This window comes from Trematomus bernacchii, unplaced genomic scaffold, assembly GCF_902827165.1.
Source record: "Trematomus bernacchii unplaced genomic scaffold, fTreBer1.1, whole genome shotgun sequence".
In the NCBI taxonomy this organism is placed as follows: domain Eukaryota; kingdom Metazoa; phylum Chordata; class Actinopteri; order Perciformes; family Nototheniidae; genus Trematomus; species Trematomus bernacchii.
In genome coordinates, this window is record NW_022987656.1 from 8,506,436 (window position 1) to 8,529,084 (window position 22,649).

Consider the following 22,649-nt stretch of genomic DNA (forward strand, 5'->3'; position numbering starts at 1 on the left):
CTGATGCGGTATTGCGCTAAGGGAAAATTATTTTGACCGGACATTTTGACCGGAGAGATTTAGATTTGCCGGACTTCAGCATATTTTACCGGTCATTGTCCGGTAATTACCGGCTAACGGGAACTCTGGCGCGTTCACATGAAAGGGGTGGTATTTGGAGCATTCGACCAATCTCAAACACGGACAAGCGTACTGACAGCGCAGCGTCATACTTCCTGAATGAAAAGTCAACTTTAATATTAGTCAAATATGAAGAAGTTAAACTTTAAACATCCATGACTTAAACACTTTATCCAGGATAAAAGCCACATAGCTGCACCTGCAAGGTGAATACAGCTGGTAAAAGAAAAAGTGTTTGAATGCGTACATTAACAGGTTTATGAAATCACTGCCAAGACACGATCTGACTTTAGTTACATTTGACTCGAGTGTTTCGTCAACTTAATGTGTTGCTTAAAATAATACTTCTGCATACAGTATGTGACACTGTGAGTGTTGCACGGCCAGATACGGCTCAAGAAGCTGACTCAGATAAGGAAATATATGATACATTATGATGTGATGTGATATGAATGATAATGGGACACATCGACGTCTGCACTCACAGTGCCGCGGACTGTACTTAATGTTACTCTGATCCGGTTACTTATGTTGTGGCAGATATTTAAGTAAGCTTTCTTAACGCTAATGTTATAATAGTCAGATTGCTCTGAAGATGGGAGGGGATATTCTATTCATTTTCACGTTCACACAGTCAGTTGATTTTTGCCGGCTGTCTTTCCTGCAACGGCAGTTTTTCTGTATTTCCTCTATCCTGTAATATGACTTGATCGCTTTAAACTCCGCACACGTAGCTCTGATTGGTCAGCAGGCGGTGCTTTCACTGAGTTGATCTCTTAGCCTGCAACCTAACCTGCTCCGGAGCAGGTTAGCCGTTCAGCATAAGTTACCATGGAGATCTAGCCTGCTAAAAAGAGAACCAGCGTCGTAGGACCGGAAACCCTGAGTTTTCCCTGAAGTTAGCCGGCTAAGCGAAAATCCTGCTTCGTAGTACAGGCCTCAGGTCACATATTTCAAATAGTACGTGTCCTGTCAATAGATTTGTGCATAACGCAAACAAATATTATATCTATATTGTGCAAGCCTTAATCAGACCTCTTAACACAAATAATTTCCCTGAGCTTAAGGCATACATAAAACTACCTGTAAACGAACCAAACTACGTGTTAGCCTCAGCCTGGCTGTTCACATTTATTTAAAGGGTTTTTCTGACTGATTTAATACACGTGTAATTGTGCTAAGGGGAAACTATTTTCTTCTGGCATTATTATCAGAGAGACTTACATTTGGTGACTTCAACAGATGTTCCTGCTCAAGGTCAGGTTAATACCGGCCATGGTTAACACTGCCACCGTCCCCATGTCTGGCCCAGGTGATAGCTGCTCCTCCAAACGCAGATATTAACAGTTGTTTTTGATGTTGACAGGTGTTACCGATGGACAGGGGGGCTCTGACGGGTGCCGTGGTGCTAAGCGGTCAGACCAACACTTTGGACCTGAACTACGGCTGGCTGAAGATCCCCCCCCGCTCCGTGCTGGACCATCATCCTGACCCAGAAGGAACTCTCACCCACCTCATCTCCGGCTTCGAGAACTTTGAAAGAAAGATCAACTACACGTTTCAGAACAAGACCTACCTGCTGCAGGCCTTCACTCACGCTTCCTACCATTACAACACCATCACAGGTCAGACATGTTCACTGTAGTGTTACCATCACAGTGTTACCAGTACAGGTCAGACATGTTCACTGTAGTGTTACCAGTACAGGTCAGAACCATGTTCACTGTAGTGTTACCAGTACAGGTCAGAACCATGTTCACTGTAGTGTTACCAGTACAGGTCAGACATGTTCACTGTAGTGTTACCAGTACAGGTCAGAACCATGTTCACTGTAGTGTTACCAGTACAGGTCAGAACCATGTTCACTGTAGTGTTACCAGTACAGGTCAGAACCATGTTCACTGTAGTGTTACCAGTACAGGTCAGACATGTTCACTGTAGTGTTACCAGTACAGGTCAGACATGTTCACTGTAGTGTTACCAGTACAGGTCAGACATGTTCACTGTAGTGTTACCAGTACAGGTCAGACATGTTCACTGTAGTGTTACCAGTACAGGTCAGAACCATGTTCACTGTAGTGTTACCAGTACAGGTCAGAACCATGTTCACTGTAGTGTTACCAGTACAGGTCAGAACCATGTTCACTGTAGTGTTACCAGTACAGGTCAGAACCATGTTCACTGTAGTGTTACCAGTACAGGTCAGACATGTTCACTGTAGTGTTACCAGTACAGGTCAGAACCATGTTCACTGTAGTGTTACCAGTACAGGTCAGACATGTTCACTGTAGTGTTACCAGTACAGGTCAGAACCATGTTCACTGTAGTGTTACCAGTACAGGTCAGAACCATGTTCACTGTAGTGTTACCAGTACAGGTCAGAAAGAACCATGTTCACTGTAGTGTTACCAGTACAGGTCAGAACCATGTTCACTGTAGTGTTACCAGTACAGGTCAGAACCATGTTCACTGTAGTGTTACCAGTACAGGTCAGAACCATGTTCACTGTAGTGTTACCAGTACAGGTCAGAACCATGTTCACTGTAGTGTTACCAGTACAGGTCAGAACCATGTTCACTGTAGTGTTACCAGTACAGGTCAGAAAGAACCATGTTCACTGTAGTGTTACCAGTACAGGTCAGAACCATGTTCACTGTAGTGTTACTAGTACAGGTCAGAAAGAACCATGTTCACTGTAGTGTTACTAGTACAGGTCAGAACCATGTTCACTGTAGTGTTACCAGTACAGGTCAGAACCATGTTCACTGTAGTGTTACCAGTACAGGTCAGAACCATGTTCACTGTAGTGTTACCAGTACAGGTCAGAACCATGTTCACTGTAGTGTTACCAGTACAGGTCAGAACCATGTTCACTGTAGTGTTACTAGTACAGGTCAGAACCATGTTTACTGTAGTGTTACCAGTACAGGTCAGAACCATGTTCACTGTAGTGTTACCAGTACAGGTCAGAACCATGTTCACTGTAGTGTTACTAGTACAGGTCAGAACCATGTTCACTGTAGTGTTACTAGTACAGGTCAGAACCATGTTCACTGTAGTGTTACTAGTACAGGTCAGAACCATGTTCACTGTAGTGTTACTAGTACAGGTCAGAACCATGTTCACTGTAGTGTTACTAGTACAGGTCAGAACCATGTTCACTGTAGTGTTACTAGTACAGGTCAGAACCATGTTCACTGTAGTGTTACCAGTACAGGTCAGAACCATGTTTACTGTAGTGTTACCAGTACAGGTCAGAACCATGTTCACTGTAGTGTTACTAGTACAGGTCAGAACCATGTTCACTGTAGTGTTACTAGTACAGGTCAGAACCATGTTCACTGTAGTGTTACTAGTACAGGTCAGAACCATGTTTACTGTAGTGTTACCAGTACAGGTCAGAACCATGTTCACTGTAGTGTTACCAGTACAGGTCAGAACCATGTTCACTGTAGTGTTACCAGTACAGGTCAGAACCATGTTCACTGTAGTGTACCAGTACAGGTCAGAACCATGTTCACTGTAGTGTTACCAGTACAGGTCAGAACCATGTTCACTGTAGTGTTACCAGTACAGGTCAGACATGTTCACTGTAGTGTTACCAGTACAGGTCAGACATGTTCACTGTAGTGTTACCAGTACAGGTCAGACATGTTCACTGTAGTGTTTACCAGTACAGGTCAGACATGTTCACTGTAGTGTTACCAGTACAGGTCAGAACCATGTTCACTGTAGTGTTACCAGTACAGGTCAGAACCATGTTCACTGTAGTGTTACCAGTACAGGTCAGAACCATGTTCACTGTAGTGTTACCAGTACAGGTCAGACATGTTCACTGTAGTGTACCAGTACAGGTCAGAACCATGTTCACTGTAGTGTTACCAGTACAGGTCAGACATGTTCACTGTAGTGTTACCAGTACAGGTCAGACATGTTCACTGTAGTGTTACCAGTACAGGTCAGACATGTTCACTGTAGTGTTACCAGTACAGGTCAGAACCATGTTCACTGTAGTGTTACCAGTACAGGTCAGACCATGTTCACTGTAGTGTTCCAGTACAGGTCAGAACCATGTTCACTGTAGTGTTACCAGTACAGGTCAGAACCATGTTCACTGTAGTGTTACCAGTACAGGTCAGAACCATGTTCACTGTAGTGTTACCAGTACAGGTCAGAACATGTTCACTGTAGTGTTACCAGTACAGGTCAAGAACCATGTTCACTGTAGTGTTACCAGTACAGGTCAGAAAGAACCATGTTCACTGTAGTGTTACCTAGTACAGGTCAGAACCATGTTCACTGTAGTGTTACTAGTACAGGTCCATGAAAGAACCATGTTCACTGTAGTGTTACAGTACAGGTCAGAACCATGTTCACTGTAGTGTTACTAGTACAGGTCAGAACCATGTTCACTGTAGTGTTACCAGTACAGGTCAGAACCATGTTCACTGTAGTGTTACCAGTACAGGTCAGAATCACATGTCACTGTAGTGTTACCAGTACAGGTCAGAACCATGTTCACTGTAGTGTTACCAGTACAGGTCAGAACCATGTTCACTGTAGTGTTTACTAGTACAGGTCACGAACCATGTTTACTGTAGTGTTACCAGTACAGGTCAGAACCATGTTCACTGTAGTGTTACCTAGTACAGGTCAGAAACCATGTTCACTGTAGTGTTACTAGTACAGGTCAGAACCATGTTCACTGTAGTGTTACTAGTACAGGTCAGAACCATGTTCACTGTAGTGTTACTAGTACAGGTCAGAACCATGTTCACTGTAGTGTTACTAGTACAGGTCAGAACCATGTTCACTGTAGTGTTACTAGTACAGGTCAGAACCATGTTCACTGTAGTGTTACTAGTACAGGTCAGAACCATGTTTACTGTAGTGTTACCAGTACAGGTCAGAACCATGTTCACTGTAGTGTTACTAGTACAGGTCAGAACCATGTTCACTGTAGTGTTACTAGTACAGGTCAGAACCATGTTCACTGTAGTGTTACTAGTACAGGTCAGAACCATGTTTACTGTAGTGTTACTAGTACAGGTCAGAACCATGTTCACTGTAGTGTTACTAGTACAGGTCAGAAAGAACCATGTTCAAGAATTAGAAGTATATGTTGATAAAATATGAGTTATTTATAAATGATAATAACAGTGCTGCAATAGATGTTGAGACACTGAGATCTGAATGTTTATTTAGATTAAATGCAACATGACTAACATTCAAAATAGTTTTTTCATTGGACATTTCCAAGTTAAAGTCCAAGCTAGTTCAAATACATATTGCATTTACACAGACTAAACAGACCGGTGGAACCGAACTAAATGAAAAAACGTTGGATTACTGGAAATGGTCAACAAACCTAGGGTTCCAAAATTCCAGGAATGTTCATGGTGAAAACTCATGAACATAAAAGAAACATTTAATTGACTGGGTTATTTGCTTAGGCTGAATTGACCGTGTTCTATAGAGATGGAAACAACCTCTTACAATCATAAGCATCTCTTTTAGAGAAATGAAAACACTAACATTCTCATGTCTGACGTCTATTCTTCCTCTTCAGATTGTTACCAGCGACTGGAGTTCCTCGGCGATGCAATTTTAGACTACCTCATTACAAAGCACCTTTATGAAGACCCCCGGCAGCACTCCCCGGGCGTGCTGACCGACCTGCGTTCAGCACTCGTCAACAACACCATCTTTGCCTCTCTGGCCGTCAAGTACGACTACCACAAGTACTTCAAGGCCATCTCGCCCGAGCTTTTCCACGTCATCGACGACTTCGTGCAGTTCCAGCTGGAGAAGAACGAGATGCAAGGCATGGACTCTGAGGTGAGTAGACCGAAACACAACGAGCAGCAGTACTGAACAATAAAACCTATCAGTCAATCAAAGTATGTTCATATAGCACAATATCACTTTAGTTTCATGGGGCTTTACAGTGTGTTAAGTCACCAAACAGCCTAAGCCTCCCGCTGCATAACTAAACCTTGAACCAGCCCTAACTATAAGCTTTAGCAAAACATCAAGTGTTAAGCCTACTCTTTCATGTGTAATTGATGCTGTAGTGTTTTCACATTTAAATAAGTGTCAGTATTCAAAAAGATCCTCCTGAATAACAAGGCTGTTTCATATTCCCATGATTTCAGCACTAAAGAGAAAATGCAGTTGGATTGAATTTGTCTGGAAATGGCTATCTCCTCTCGTTCTTCTGCTGAGGGACTTTATGCCTTAGGGACAGCAGGCACATATTACACAAACATACAGGAAGTACAGCAGGAAGAATGTGCTGCACTCACTAGCCTGCTTTAAACTCTTCCATGTACTGTAGTGTCCCACTGCAGATCATTCTCTACAGGTTCTTATTTCATGCTTTTTCAAGAACAGCTGAAATATATGAACGGAAGTCAACACAATATTTCATAACACGTTAAGGGTTGTTTGATCATTTCCAAATCAAGATACGTTTGGGAGTTTCGGAATCTTTGCACAATTTCAACACTTTTTGATTGTTAACTTATTTGGTATTGAAAATACACATACATTTATTACATAGTTATATTTACCTTCTTCTGCTAGTTTTTTTTGAGCCAGCCATTACCGTATGTGTGACGCTTGATTGAGCATCCTTGTTGATCCTTAAGTTTGCAACAGCCTGTTGTTGGCTCCACATTTCAAGTAGCATTCCCCATTAGCTAACTTGCTAGCTAGCTAATGTACCACATTTGACACTGTATGTATATGAGAAATGAATGTATTTAATTAGCCAATTCATTGATTATGTCTATTTAAAAATGATTTGCTTCTAATTAGATAGGCCATGGTAAATACAGCTATATGGGCTATCCCATATCACAGTAGGCCCAATATTTGTTAAAAACTAAGTGAAAATATCATTATTTGTATTTTATTGTGGTGCTGACGAGAAGTCATAGTCAGTTACAGACTTAATAAAACATCTTTGTTTGGTAAATATCTGCATCATATTGCAATCAGTCAAGAAAATCTAAATTAGTGAATTTGTCCCAATTGTGCAGTCCTAGTTTGTTAGCGAGCTCTACTGATACATTTTGTGTGTGTGTTATGATCTGGTCAGCTAACGACTGCGTGTGTTTTCAGCTGCGGCGCTCAGAAGAGGACGAGGAGAAGGAGGAGGACATTGAGGTCCCGAAGGCCATGGGGGACATCTTTGAGTCGCTGGCCGGAGCCATCTACATGGACAGCAGGATGTCTCTGGAGACCGTGTGGGAGGTGTATTATCCAATGATGAGGCCACTCATAGGTGAGGAGGAGTGGAAGCGTCTTGTTTCTATTTGAAGCTAATTGTAGTTATCAGTGTGAGGATGATTCTGATGCCTCGCTCTCCATCCCCCGCCTCTTCCAGAGAAATTCTCTGCCAACGTGCCACGCTCTCCTGTGAGGGAGCTGCTGGAGATGGAGCCAGAAACTGCCAAGTTCAGGTGAGAGTAAAACATTTATCACAGGAATATGAAGATGTTCTCTTTTCTAACTTCATAATAATCATTGCAGCAATGCACAGATGAAAGGACAGCTTAATCATAACTGAGTTCATTCCATTTGAGCAAGAAGTCATGTTATATTATTCATTTTATAGCCTATTTTATGAAATGTATCCAGAAAAGCTGTCACCTGTTATATTTATATATAATAAATAAATATACATTTGAAGTAAAACTTCAAGTAGAAAACAGTTTTCTTAAAGTACAACGAACGTGTGGAATTTTTAATTGTATATAAATAATCATCTCCACATTAACCTTTAACAGCCCCCCCCCTTCTTTTTAAAGGTGTCAGGTGTGGGACAGGGATGTTAAGGCGTAGATAACAAGTCAACAGTTAGCTAAATACAAATGGTGATGATGCGTTTTAGCACTGCGTGTCAAGTTGTAAATCAGAATTTACTACTATCAGCTATTTTGCCTATTGGGACTGTCTGATGAGCATTCCCCATGGCGTAAAAAAATGCAGTAATCTTTGGGATGATACCAGATTTTCTGCCAAATGTAAAATGATTTGCCTAGAAGAGAACTAGTTAAAATTGGTCAGAAATCCATTTAAAGATGAACGACATGGGATTTAATGGTGTATATCTTTTTTAACCATGTTCTCCAATTTGGTACCCAGAATCATGGATTAACACTGAAATTGGTATAAATCATTGTTAAGATATCGTTGATAAAACTCAGCATTTCCCTGCAAATAAAAAGCTGAGAAAAAGGGGTGATTAGACATGGATAAAGGTTCAACTATTGATGGAGGAAGTGCTATGGAAATACATCTTACACTGAGTATGCATCATTCAGGGAACAGAGGAATAAGAATGAGAGTAGTATCTTTAGTACCCGGCTGTGTGAGATTTAGGCCACCATTAGCCAGGTTCTGACCCCCCTCTTGCTCTGTGCAGCCCTGCGGAGAGGACGTACGACGGGAAGGTGCGGGTGACCGTGGAGGTCGTGGGGAAGGGCAAGTTCAAAGGAGTGGGCCGCAGCTACCGCATCGCCAAGTCTGCGGCGGCGAGACGAGCTCTGCGCAGCCTCAAAGCCAATCAACCTCAGGTCCAGAAAAACTGAGCTCACCCTCCGAGCTCCCAGCATTAGCACCTAAGCTACTGACGCTAACGGAGGAAAATCAACACCGGCTTCCAACAGAGCGCCATGCAAGCCCTGCATCTTCAGCCGAGGCAGCCGGGGAACACTGTGGAGACGCAGATGAAGAAGCAGACTGATCTCATTAACATTTCATCAGATCTTTTTTTTTTCTTTTTTTTTTTTTTTTTTTTTTGCGCCTACACAATCTTTGCTTTCCCTCTCTCAGTGCTTTATTAACGTTTAGCAGTGTGTTTAAAAGAAGGTCAGGTTGCATCGTCTGTTCCTCACAGTTTAGTGTTTGGTTAACCTCTATGCCGATGGTATGGCGCTTATGCTTATTGTGTAGTATTAGATTGTACATAGTTCAATCAAAGGTGTAAATCAAAGTATGTAGGAAGAAGAAAAAACGCTAAACTCCTCAGCCTGTGCACTAGTGCCAGTCAGTTTGACAGCGGCGGACATGGCTAACAGAAACCACTGGAGCAAAACGCTGGTGGCACTTCTGTCTGAAATCTGTCTTGAAATGGTATTCTTAATCATTTTTGCACTTATTCCATTAGGGTCTGTTACTTCAAGAATCGTGTGGTCACATTGACACCAGAATCATATACGTAGCAAAGTCTATAAATATATATAAAAATAATAAGATACATGATTGGTATTCTTAGCCTTAGTTGCTAAGATTCACCCTCATATCCTGCAAGACGGATAGGAATTCCAACATTCCCAGTTACTGTAATTTAAAGTAGTTTATAAAGCGCACTTGAGGTTGCATGTTCTTGTAGTTTATGTATAAACCATGACAACTGGATTGCTTCTATAAATGTTCTAGATCTACGGATGTACCTAGAGTGTGTGAGCGCAACACTCGATGTAACGGCATTACCTTGATGATTTGGTTTAACATGTTTTGATACCAAGAATGGAAGGAATTGAACATTCTTGCGCACTTAACGTCTTTCCAAGGATCATCCAGTTTTGATATACGAAGAGAAAGACGTATCACACGTTCAATATGCTGCAGACTTTTCTATATTGGATACTCGTGTAGGCTCAAAATCTTTTCAAATACAGTCTTTGTGAAAAAGGCCAACTCATTTCAACACACACGTGTTGCTCACATCCCGTACCTACCAAAGCTCTAACAGATGTGACACTATGAGGTTAAAGGCGATTCCTGCGGAGAAGACACCAGCCTTTTTCTTTTTTTGTGTTTTCTGTTCTGACACATTTTGCTTCTCGCTAAATGTCCTGTTCCCCCTCATCAATAAGCCCTTTTTCACTTGAATACCTCAGTTAATTGCATGCATTTTCTTGTCTTTATATATTTTTCCTTTTTTTTTTGTTTGGTGCTATGTTTTTGTATTAAGCTTGAATTTCTCATCTTTTTTTGCACTGTAACTATAATACCTCTTTATTTGACCTTTTCATTATTTTGGAAATCTGTTTGATTTGGTTGTCCCGTTGGCCACCCCCCCCCCCCCCCCCCCCCCCCCCCCCAAACTCCAGGTGGATTGGAGTGGATTATTAGCTTTCCCCTCCTTCACTAGCTTTTAATTGAATCGGCTGAAAATCTGCATTTGAATTCTGGGTAAAAACAAACAGAGGATTGACAAATGGGTAAAAACCTGTAGAGGTAATCTGATTGCACTCTTAAACATTTGTATTTATATATATATATAGGCAGAGGGTAAACTTATTTGTCCATAAAAAAGGGTTCGAAGAGACACGTGCCTGTGTGGTTGCTTAACTGAGTAAAAGAGTGGTGCGGGAATGAGTCCTAAAACGGAATTTAAGCACTTCCTTATAGCTTGTCTCAAAAAAAATGTGAGCGTGTTTTGGTTAGATGTCTGAAATAAGGTCTTCGGTTAACACAAGCGAAATAGTTTTACAGGTATTGTTTTACGACATTTTATGTCCGTAAATACACCAGGTGAATGTCTGACGCTTCCGTGAGTCATAGAAACTGTGGTTGCTAACCATTCTCTAAATGAGACTACTAAACGCCATCACAATGAACATTAGCCGCATCTAGCTTAGCGGTGGAGACGCAGCCATGTGACTGAGATGTAGTTAGCTTACAAGCTAACGTTAGCTTTTTATATCATCTTAGCTTTATAAGCTAATGATGGCTTTTAATTCTGGCTATTTCATTAATGTTTCAAAAATCATAAACTGGTGTTCATGTGTGGAGATCATCCTGCCGAACAAAATGTGAAAGTATATAAAAAAAAGATTTTTAACCAGATATTGAAGACCTAGAGATTCTCTGGTGAAATCCTTCAGTTGCTATATTTAAATCATGTGACCCTAGGAAGCGTTACTACATCTCGAGTTAAAGAGTGCAGTCTGTCATTATCTCTCAGGGCTAGCCATGTATAAAGAGCTAAAGTCAGATTGGTACAGTTCTACATGGGTTCAACTAACTATTGTGTAGGTCCCAGATGGGGGGGGGGGTACTACAAATAATGTGAAATCACTCATCTGGTGCCACAGCCGCTCTATTTTATGTCTGTGACTGATGGAAACTAGGATCATAATTCATCTTGGCACCAATATCCAGCAGCATGTTTCTATTCAGGAGGGAGCAGTGCGATAGTCAGAACGGACTACGTTTTCTCGTAATGGCAATTTTCTTTTTTTTGTATATGTAGCACAATTGAGCATTGCACTTCGGAGTCATACTTTACCTCATGTCAGAGTGAAAGGGAGTGAAAGGTAGAGGAAGGCGAAGACGTGTATACATGTATATGATGTTGGGAGGACTAACCGGTTCAGGCTTGGCTGCTGTGTGGATGCTGGTTTAGCTCAGAGCTATTGAAAGAGACGGCAAGGGGCTGGGGGGGGGGCTCCAAATGTGCTGCGGGGCATCATGTGACAAACACACTGTTAGAAGAATCTCTAAACGTGTATACTTCCTGTATCCTGCCTCAAACAGCTGTTCGGTGAGTCGGACTGGCACGTCCAATCATGAATGGGATCTTGGTTCAATTCACTTCTGGATTCTCCCTTGTTTCTTCTTCTGTGGTGTGTGAGTTTGACTGACCTTCCCCTTTATCAGGAACTCAAAGGAAAAATCCACCCTAATGTGCTTCTGTACTTGTGATGAATCCTGAGCCAGGGTGACTTCACATGTACCACTTTGTGAATTCCTTTGTACTGGAGCTTTTACTTTTCGAAACGAAACAAATGTCCAATTGTTCAAATTCTAAATTTGCAATCTGTTATGTTTAAGTGCAAATATCTCAGAAACATGACAAGGCTCCAGAATCTGACACTGTGTTCCTGTAAGGAGTCACATACAATATAGTACATTGTATTTAATACATAACATCATACATCTGTTGGGCAGCTCTGATAAATGTAGTGCAACAGGAAGTTCACTGTATCCCTCAAATGAAAAGGAGTAGCTGTAACATATTAGCAGTCAATGGAAATACTAAAGTACAAGTACCTCAAAGTTTTACCATTAATTGTACTTTATCCCAGCTGGTGTCACTTTCCTTAGCTGCTTATCAGACAGGGAAATGCCGTCTTACTGGTGCAAAATGATAAGAAACCCTTCTGTTGAAAGCTTATACAAATCATAGTAAATCAAAGATGGTTATATGAAGAAGTGCTTTTCTGCCTTGTGTCTACAGTAAAAGACCTACACAATCACCACATGTCTCTGATGTGTGGGACCGTCCTGAATCAGGGAAACTATCTGTTTAAAGATTTGTTCCTAATTTAGTTTAAGGATATTTCTTAATCATAATGACATCCACTGTGAATCAAAAGTCCTGAAAGGTCACTTTTTAAAGGTGCTGTATCTGAATGTGATGTGATACATTTGGCCAGGTATTGACAGGAAATGCATCAGCTAACAGGAAGGTGATCCCTGATAAGCAGCATGTGTTCCAACAGAAGAGTTTTGGGTGGATTTTTCCTTTAATGATCGCTCATGATCAGTGTTAGCAGAGAACAGAAATGCCTGATCAACAATGGGTGTGTGGGAGAGGAGATGTCAGCATAGATCCCCTGTCTGTTTGGGGGGGGGGGGTCACGGAGCAGCAGAACACCAGCACACCAGCAGGGGGGGCTAAGCGGTCAGAGCTGCAGTGTAAGGGACATGAACAGGACTCCTCACTCATACTGTAACTGTGCTGCAGTGTTTGCGGTCTGCACCTTATGGATCATAAAGACCTTTAATTGTGTTTGTTTGGACTTTTCTTTTTTTATATAATTGTAGCCCAGTATATCTACAATAAAAGTAATGGGATGGTCATCATCTTTGCTTCCTGTGCTGTGTTTTGCAGATATACAAACATTTAGTAGTGCACGATGCCCCCTAGTGGTCCGCGAAGGCATTGCAAGTGGGCCGCCAAATAATTGTATTTTTTTAATATTTTTAATTATTATTTTGTACAGGCTAAAGACATGGACATAACAATAACATATTGGAGATGACATTCCCATCTCAGACAAAAACAGAAGAAATAAAGATACAGTCAGTAGGATCACTTCAACATTTCACAAACAAAAATAGCTTGACTACCAAAAACCACCAAAAACACAACAGCAAGCATATTTATTGTTCCTTTAATCCCACTCTTCGTTAGAGCTAATTATTTCCCATGCGTGTTGAGCCACCCTTTGATTTTTTGTGGCAATAATCTTTTCCAAAATAAATTGTATTTTTAAACTACTCTTCAAACACCTTAAATTAAGATTACTCCTTGATTGACTTTTAAAAATATGTATTTTAGCCAGAAGAATAGTTGTATTTAACTGTGTGCGGTCTTCATCTAAAAGCCCAAATAAAGGGTGTAAATGTAAATTCAATATTTTCCGCCAAATAATTTGCAAAACATGATTTGTGTGGAAACATTTTCATTATTAAGATTTATTTTTTATTTGAACCTCTTTTCCTTTCTCTTTCTTGATCCTCCTTAGCAACGGTCATTACAGTCCTTGACAGCGCTCTGTTCTACTGGATTAACAACGTGTCACATGTTCTGAATTGACCAATCAGAACTTTATTTAGCCTCCGTATTGTTTATGGTTGAATGTGGACCGCGAAAACATTTTTGATTCTTAAAGTGGACCTATCATGCTATATTTGAAACATATATTGTAGGGCCATACCTGTACAAAACATGTCTGTGAAGTTTTTTTTTTCAAAATACCAAACAGTTCACCCATTGTAGCCATGCCTCATACTGCTCAAACCCCTCTTTTGAAGCCCTGTTAACGCGGATCTTGGGTCCTTAGCTTGAAAAAAAAAGAAGAGGAGGCGGAGCTAATGCCTGATCAGAATTCTACCGGAGATAAAGTTAAATTCTGCTGTGATAAAACGCCATCCTGTTTAAACCACGTCAAGGATTATTTCTGAAATAGTATGGAGCTCAAATGCTTTTTCTCTTGCAGGTTTATCACAAGGTGAGTTCTTTTTTTATTTCCTGCTTTTTAAACACGTGCTCTACACAGTATAGAGGCCTGTACTACGAAGCCGGTTCAACCTAACCTGGATATGTTTGAGTTAGCCGGTTGGCCTAATCCAAAACATACGCGCTCTCGCTAAGCGGTCCTACGATGCTGGTTATCAAGTGGATCGCTCAAGCCAGCCGTGCCCTATCTAGTTAGGTGCGCGTTCACATGAAAGGGGTGGTATTTGGAGCGATCGACCAATCACAAACATGGACAAGCCGCGTACTGACAGCGCAGCGTCATACTTCCTGAATGAAAAGTCAACTATAATATTAGACATATGAAGAAGTTAAACTTTAAACATCCATGACTTAAAGGTGGGGTAGGTAAGTTTGAGAAACCGGCTCGAGATCGCTAGAATTTGAAAATACACAACCGGAGAAAATCTGCCACTTCCTTATAGAGCCCCTCCTCCAACACACACGAACGCGCACATGACCAATGAGGGCACGAGATAAGTTTGTGCACAGATGGAAGGCTGACAGGCAGGTAGGCCATCCAGTTATTTTAGCCGGGCCGGCTAAAATGATTGGTCGTACTTTTTACAGTATTACGGCTTCCACAGATGACATTTTTTTATGGATTTTTTGTCAAAGCACTTAAGATATTCATTGCTATCGGGATGTTAAGAGCATTCCATGGAATATAACAAAAAGTGTATCTCGAGCCGGTTTCTCAAACTTATCTACCCCACCTTTAAACACTTTATCCAGGATAAAATCCACATAGCTGCACCTGCAAGGTGAATACAGCTGGTAAAAGAAAAAGTGTTTGAATGCGTACATCAACAGGTTTATGATATCACGACACTGCCCCGTTAAGACACGAGTGGATCTGACTTTAATTACATTTGACTCAAGTGTTTCGTCAACTTAATGTGTTGCTTAAAATATTACTTCTGCATACAGTATGTGACACTGTGAGTGTTGCACGGCCAGATACGGCTCAAGAAGCTGACTCAGATAAGGAAATATATGATACATTATGATGTGATATGATATGAATGATAATGGGACACATCTACGTCTGCACTCACAGTGCCGCAGACTGTACTTAATGTTACTCTGATCTGGTTACTTATGTTGTGGCAGATATTTAAGTAAGCTTTCTTAACGCTAATGTTATAATAGTCAGATTGCTCTGAAGATGGGAGGGGATATTCTATTCATTTTCATGTTCACAAAGTCGGTGATTTTTGCCGGCCGTCTTTCCTGCAACGGCAGTTTAAACTGTATTTCCTTTATCCTGTAATATGACTTGATCGCTTTAAACTCTGCACACTGTTGTTATCAGCTGTTCCACCATGGTTGCTACCTCAACCTGTAATAGATGTATCCTTATTGAAACGGTCTGAGGACAAGGATTTAACATGGACATTAAATAAATCAACAGTAGGTGGCGATATATGCTCCAAGTGGAAGCGATTCGCCATTAAAGCAAAGAAGAAGAAGAACTCCGCACAGTTGATCTCTTATCCTGGAACCTATCCTGCTCCGGAGCAGGCTAGCCGTTCAGAATAAGTTATCTAGCCCGCTAAGAAGTGAACCAGCGTCATAGGACCGGAAATCCAGGAAGTTAGCTCGCTAAGCGAAAATCCTGCTTCGTAGTACAGGCCCCAGGTTAGCCGCTCAGCATAAGTTACCATGGAGATCTAGCCCACTAAAAAGAGAACCAGCGTCGTAGGACCGGAAACCCCGAGTTTTCCCTGAAGTTAGCCCGCTAAGCGAAAATCCGGCTTCGTAGTACAGGCCTCGGGTTAGCTCTGAGTGTTAGCGAGGGGCTTGCTAATGTAAACAAAGACGAGATTACGTCCAAAACACGTCAGGCATTGTTTCTGATAGCAACTTTCTGTGGGTCCGCTGCCGATTTGACGTCAATTCGGATGGAATATGTATCCGCTCGTTGTACACCCGTTTTTAAAAGATTTGGGTACGGAGGAAAAGAGACAGGGTTTTATTTTCTGACGCTGCGTGAGTTCCCCGACGCACCGGGGACACATATGTATGTATAAAAGAAATCACAAAGGGCATTTTGCATGATGGGTCCCCTTTAAGTGGGCCCTGAGTTGAAAAAGGTTGGGAACCGCTGCCTTAGACAAAGACTCAAAATATAAAATCAAATATGAACTATTCATCTGTACATTAATAACTATTATACAATGTATAAAGTTTTGCTGATTTGTCCAAAATACTTTATTTATTTTTTGACAGGGATTGAACACATGAAATATTGTTTCTCTTTCAGAATTTCAAAAAGAGTATAATCTTTATTTATCTTAAATCTTTACAGCACTTCTTTAGCAGGGTACATTTTATGTAAATCTTCAAGGAATCTTCTACAGGGTCTGTGGGTAGTAATAAAGTTATAGCTAAATCTGGCATAAATCCTCTCTTATTTAGATTAATGTATGTTTATACATGGTCCTTTTCTAAGGAGAACATAATACTTTATTTTTCATATAAAAATGAGTTTCTTTTTTAAATAAAACAAGCCTTTTTCCACTGTAAATTGACCAACACCAAATATGTATGCAGCAGGAGATGTTACACCGTGCAAACAGTTATGACGATGAATATAATATTTCCAATAAAAATATACCTCGAGTGGGGGGGCGAACGCACTAACCACATACAACGCCACAGTCACCCCCGCCGTGCGGGCTGGATCAGAATGTCTGGCGGGCCACCAGTTGATGGTCACTGGTCTAGACTAGAGCATGAATGTATAATAGAGAACCGCAGTGACGCGTCCTAAAACCCGGAAGTAAGTTAGCATTTTTACCACTTCCGGTTCCTTCGACAAAAAGCAATGCAATTTCTCCATAGGATTTTGGAAAATAGCTCGAAATAAGGTCTGTTTGACACAAATTGAAGAGACAGATCACGTTTTGTTCTACGACATTAAATACATCAGCAGTGACCCCACTGGTGATTTTTGAAGAGTTTACGTGTCTGAAAAACGATGGTTGTTAACATGTGGCTGAATAGGACTACAGAAGTTGTCGAGGACGTTGTACGTCATTACGCCGAACACGTAAACACTCCCGCTAAGTTTGTTTGCCCTGTTCTGCTTGAAAGCAAGTACCTGCCTCCTGCAAACTGTTAAAACAAACGCTTCAACTTGTACAATTTTGAATCTGTAGTTTTTAATATGGATCTTAAGTTGGCGTGACGTTGAAGCAGCGACCCTGTTGTAGTTCGTTTATAGCATAACGTTAGCATTTTGCTTCTGGCGACTAGATTTATGATTCGAAAATTATAAAAGTAGTGTAGACATGTGGATATTATCCGGCTGAACAAAACGTGATCCCTTTCTTAAATGTGTGTCAACCACAGACCTTATTTCGAGCTATTTTCCAAAATCCTATGGAGAGATTGCATTGGTTTTTGACGAAGGAACCTGAAGGAGTTTACATCCGGGTTTTAGGACGCGTCACTGTGGTTCTCTATAAGAACTGGATACAGCGTGGGAGGCGGGGCCTCGTTCATTCCTATGAGAGTTGCTCATTGGCGCATGAAGACAAAATGGCCCAACTTTTGATGGAGCGAAACCTCACGAAAGTATTCATATAATCATATAATCCGTTCTTATTGTGCATCCATGGGTAAAGGCAAAACTCATGTAGTACTAAACACGTCACATGAACGTGCCGGGCGGCGCGGTCCCGTGGGTTAGATCCGCGTTCATAATGCCGAGGAAAATAACTCTCAGAATAACGTTATTAGCACATTTTACAACTTGAGGACCGAATGTTTTTAATAAGGGCTATACAAATGTTCATACTGGGTAGTTTATTTAGTTTTAAAAACATTATCCAACGATTTACGGACGTCTCTTTCCCAATGTTAGTCAATGGGAAAAAGTATTTCCAGGCCCAGCGACTGATACGGAAGTGTAGTACCGCCGTTTGGCCACAACGAATATTTTCCTCAGAGTCCAGCGCACTTCCTGGGGGCTTGGTCTAGAGCAGGGGTCGGCAACTTTTTTGATATGAAGTGAGAGAGAGAGCGGTGTGGCGTGTGCATGTGTGTGTGTGTGGATGGATGGTAGAGTGAGAGTGAGCGAGCGTGTGTATGTTTCTGGAAGTGAAACGAGGCAGCAGAAAAACAGAGGTCCGTGATGTATTTTGTGAAACAGAAGAACAACTAAATAAATGCAACGGCCTCCCAAGAAGAGCTCGCCTCTCTCCAGTCATTTAAGCTAAAGTGGGTTATTGAACCTGAAGCTTGTTGCTTCTGCCCTGGGAGACGACAGAGGCTGGTGCCCCACGAGGACGAAAACGGGTTGTATCCGCATATTTCTCTTGCGTATAGCCCTTTTTGCCACACAAGGCCGTAACTAAACGATAGAAACGGACCCCGCAAACGATAACGGGTCCAAAGGTGGATAGATCTGGGAACGGAGCGCTCTGGGGGGTCATACGGCTCTGTGTGATCGCCTCTATACGATCATTTTGTGATAATGATGACGCAATAGCCCTGCCTCCCCCCACCTCTGCTGCTCACCCCCGCAAAAGTAAACTGCACACTGAATTCAGATTATTTATCTTTATCTCGATATGGACATAAACGCGAGTGAAGTCTAATCTGACAGGACGGAGACACGCAGCTCCTCCCGCTGTGATGCAGCGGGAGCAAAACACACACTTCAAGTCAGATCATCACCCTTAGCTATTTTAATTATCTCTCAAACTACCTAAACTTATAAATATGTTTATTTTTACTGTCGGGTCACTCATTACTGGATCAGCTGCTGCATGAGACAGACACTGACGCTGTCAGAAGAGAGGAAAAAGAGAGGACAGGCTCCGTGTATTTTATTATTATATATCATTATATAGAGTCGTTATTCATTTGTTTTAAAGCTTAATAAATAACAAAGAAGACCTTTGACCGGCACTTTTATAATTTTGTCTGGAAGATTTAAACTTTTACACACGTTGACCGGCGAAAAACTCTGCCCGGTTCCCTCGGCCCCCACCACGGTGAATAAACAGAAGGGCAACCATGCTTCTTCGCTGCTTTTTCTGGAGGAAGTTACAGCGCCACGTACACGTGCAAAAACTGCGGTATTTGTACAGCTCCTTATGGGTACTGCAATTTGTGAAGTGCTTTCCTCTGTGGTGAAACGATCAGCACTGCACCACGGAGGAAAGCGGCAGAAAGTCGCCAGGAGTTAAATAGAGTGGGGCTGCGTTGCGTGCATGGCTTCCTTCTGCAGGTAACGGGGAGACGTTAAATAAAATGTAAAGTGGACCTATCATGCTATATTTGAAAAGTATATTGTAGGGCCATACCTATATAAAACATGTCTGTGAAGTTTTTTTTTCAAAATACCAAACAGATCACGCATTTTAGCCATGCCTCATTTCGCTTTATTTGCTCTATTCCAGCCCTGTTTTTGCAGGGGGCTGATTCTGTGACGTAGCTTTAATGCAAATGAGCTGCAGCTGACCACGCCCCCCTGCAGAAGAGGGGGGCGAGGCACGGCCCCGGCACGAGCGTATGCGAATTTGTAAAATGTATGCTAATATTGTTCATGAAAATAAATACTGGTGTATATGGTTTTATGCAATCTTTCATTTCATTCTGTCATTGTACATGGCGTTACTATTATATTATATACTACACAGCAATGGCATAACACACCCATTTGTTGATGACAAAAAAAGTCCATACACAACCTTTTGCTTTTGAAATCTGCATATACTTTACCCATCAAACATGAATAATCATGACACATTTTATATAAACTGTCGGAACTTTATTGTCAAAATCAACAGTTCATTGAAAAATAAAAAATACAGTACGCAGCTCCGGTGGGTCAGTCTGACATGCAGAATCTATCATCACAGGTTTTCCGCTGGTAGTATGTGAGGTGCTGGCCTGTATAGAAGAAACATAGTTAGAACAAAATCATCTCAATTTAGTATTCAGGATGAGAAAATACTATTTGGATAATTTTGTGGGAATGCTGATACAGCATTCCAACTATATGTTATGCTACGGACAAAATTCTTATTATTATTCCGCCGACTTATTTTGGCCCTCTTCTCCTCCCACATTCAACATCGCAGAAACTCCGTTCAAACATCAAAACGTTCAGCTCGGTCGGGAATCGCAGGCTATTACTTTTATCATTCATAACTTTCATAATTCCAGAGATACCTCCCATAATTCATCCAATTTTTAACATGGAAGTCAATGGAGACATTCTTCAGACTTCAACAAATGTTCATGCGACTTCAACTGTTAACTGTTCATTCATACTTTCACTCAGAAACCTCATTCCAACTTTAAAATATTACACATCTTTCTGACATTATTCGTGTAACACAACTTTTAAATCTGATTCTTACTTTTAGAGATATTAAACATTGTTCAGACCTTGTTAAAGAGGTTTTCTTCAGATTTTAACATTAACTAGAGTGCGTGATGTCACAGCTAGAGTGTGGGAATTCTTGAAATGTGCCTTCATATTTTTTTTTTAAACTGCCATAATTCCCAAACCCTACATTCTTGAGACATAATTTTTCATGACAAACGTAGGAAAACATTTTCGTAGCTTGAAAAATGACAAATAATTAAGCAAAAATAATTAAACAAAATGCCTCTTGAGGGCATGAAGTGACAAAAACTTTCAACATGTCTCCATTAAAGCCCATTGTAATTTCAGGCAGATATTTCCTCACAGCAGCAGCCGCACACCTTTAGTTAAACTGCCAAAAAGGCCACATTATTAACCCGAAAGTACACAAAAATTACACTTCAGATACTCAACTTCCTTGACATGCTTCACGTTTTGAAATTTCACAGATATCTTTTACGGTTCTTCGACAAAACGTTCACATGTAACAGGTTTATCTCTCATTCAGAACAATGGAAACCTTTGATCTCTACAGAGCTCGTTAGCTCAACTATAAACACCTGTGCAATGGAACACGATGATGTCATCACTCCAACTGACATGCTCAGAGTAGCAGACTTCAGATAAAGGTTAATGGTCGTGCCCTCAACAGCTCTACATCAATTATGGGGTGTCATCATATGCCGTTCAAGAGAAGAGAGAGAGGGCGATCAAGAGTCAGTTCTAACTGTTCATTTCATTCTCTCTCTCTCTCTCTCTCTCTCTCTCTCTCTCTCTCTCTCTCTCTCTTCCTCTTCCTCAATATCTTCCTCTTCCTCAATATCTTCCTCTATCTTCCTCTTCCTCAATATCTTCCTCTATCTTCCTCTTCCTCAATATCTTCCTCAATATCTCTCTCTCTCTCTCTCTCTCTCTCTCTCTCTCTCTCTCTCTCTCTCTCTCTCTCTCTCTCTCTCTCACACACACACAATGTTCCAAACGGCCCAAAACTTCACAGGTTTGGTAACGATGCAGCCATCAACGCATCTAAGCGTAGTATGGGGTGTCATCAAATGCCGTTGGCATGGCGAAAGATCATTCATCATCAAGTTAGTTCAAAAGTTTGCAGTTCAAATATTCTGCTGCTTTTCCAAGCCTTTTTACATTCTTTTCTTCTCTCATCACACATTCAAGCCCCCAGTGTTCATGTATCATTTCAATCTAAATTCTTCACTTTCTTCTTACACATTACATTTCAGCATAGCAATTCCACGTCAGCTTTTCAGCATAAAGCATTCCCACTAGCAATTTCTTCAGGAATTGCATTCTCTAGTTATAATCTGAAATCCCCAAAGATGGGGGCTAACGCTGTCTATTTAGCAAAGCTGATGTGTTGGAGAGGGGCTGAGCTCAGTAGACAGACTGTAATGAGTGCTAGCCACTAATTAGCCAAGTCCCATCAACGGAGCTGTGCAGCGTTGTGTTTTTCCCCCCTCCTTGCAACAATTGCGCACACATACACACACTGCTGTATCCTAACAGTTGTGCACACACACACATATGTATATTCATGTGCGCAAACAAGTAATAAAGACTGCTGAATCACATCACATCTCATTCGCGTAGCTTAGCTTAGCTTACAGATCGGTGATATTTGATCATTCTTATAGACTACAATCACAAAAGCTTTTACATAAAACGCTGGAAAAAACGGCACTTACCTACAGAAGATTACGTTTGTTATTATAACTTACTCAATATGATTTTAGAGGATCAAAAATACTAATAAATAGGAGAATAAATACTTGTGGTATCGGCTAGGGCGTAGCTTTACAGCCTTCACACAGATCGCCATTACAGCAGTATGTCTGAACAGGTTAGCAAATGCCTGATAGTTTAAATAGAAAAGACTGTGGAGCTTACAAAATGAAATAAAATGTTACAAAAACATATAAACACCCAACCGATTACTGTTTGGGTTTGAGGCGATATTGATACGGCGAAGCTACATGCTACAAGCTACGTAGTAGAGATAACTTTATCAGGAAAAACACCGCTAAATAAAAAGGAATGCAAATATTAACATGGAAAAACGTACAG

At 41.1% G+C, this 22,649-nt stretch overlaps 1 protein-coding gene across 1 annotated transcript in view; it reads left to right on the top strand.

Annotated features, from left to right (window-relative positions):
• Positions 1-10,225, top strand: part of dicer1 (dicer 1, ribonuclease type III) — a 50,855-nt gene extending 40,630 nt beyond the window's left edge. The window contains 5 exon segments of the mRNA XM_034135194.1: positions 1,487-1,745; positions 5,690-5,958; positions 7,246-7,408; positions 7,511-7,586; positions 8,552-10,225. Of these exon segments, the coding sequence (XP_033991085.1) occupies positions 1,487-1,745; positions 5,690-5,958; positions 7,246-7,408; positions 7,511-7,586; positions 8,552-8,717 (933 nt within the window). The 3' untranslated portion in view covers positions 8,718-10,225.
• Positions 10,226-22,649: the final 12,424 nt, after the last annotated feature.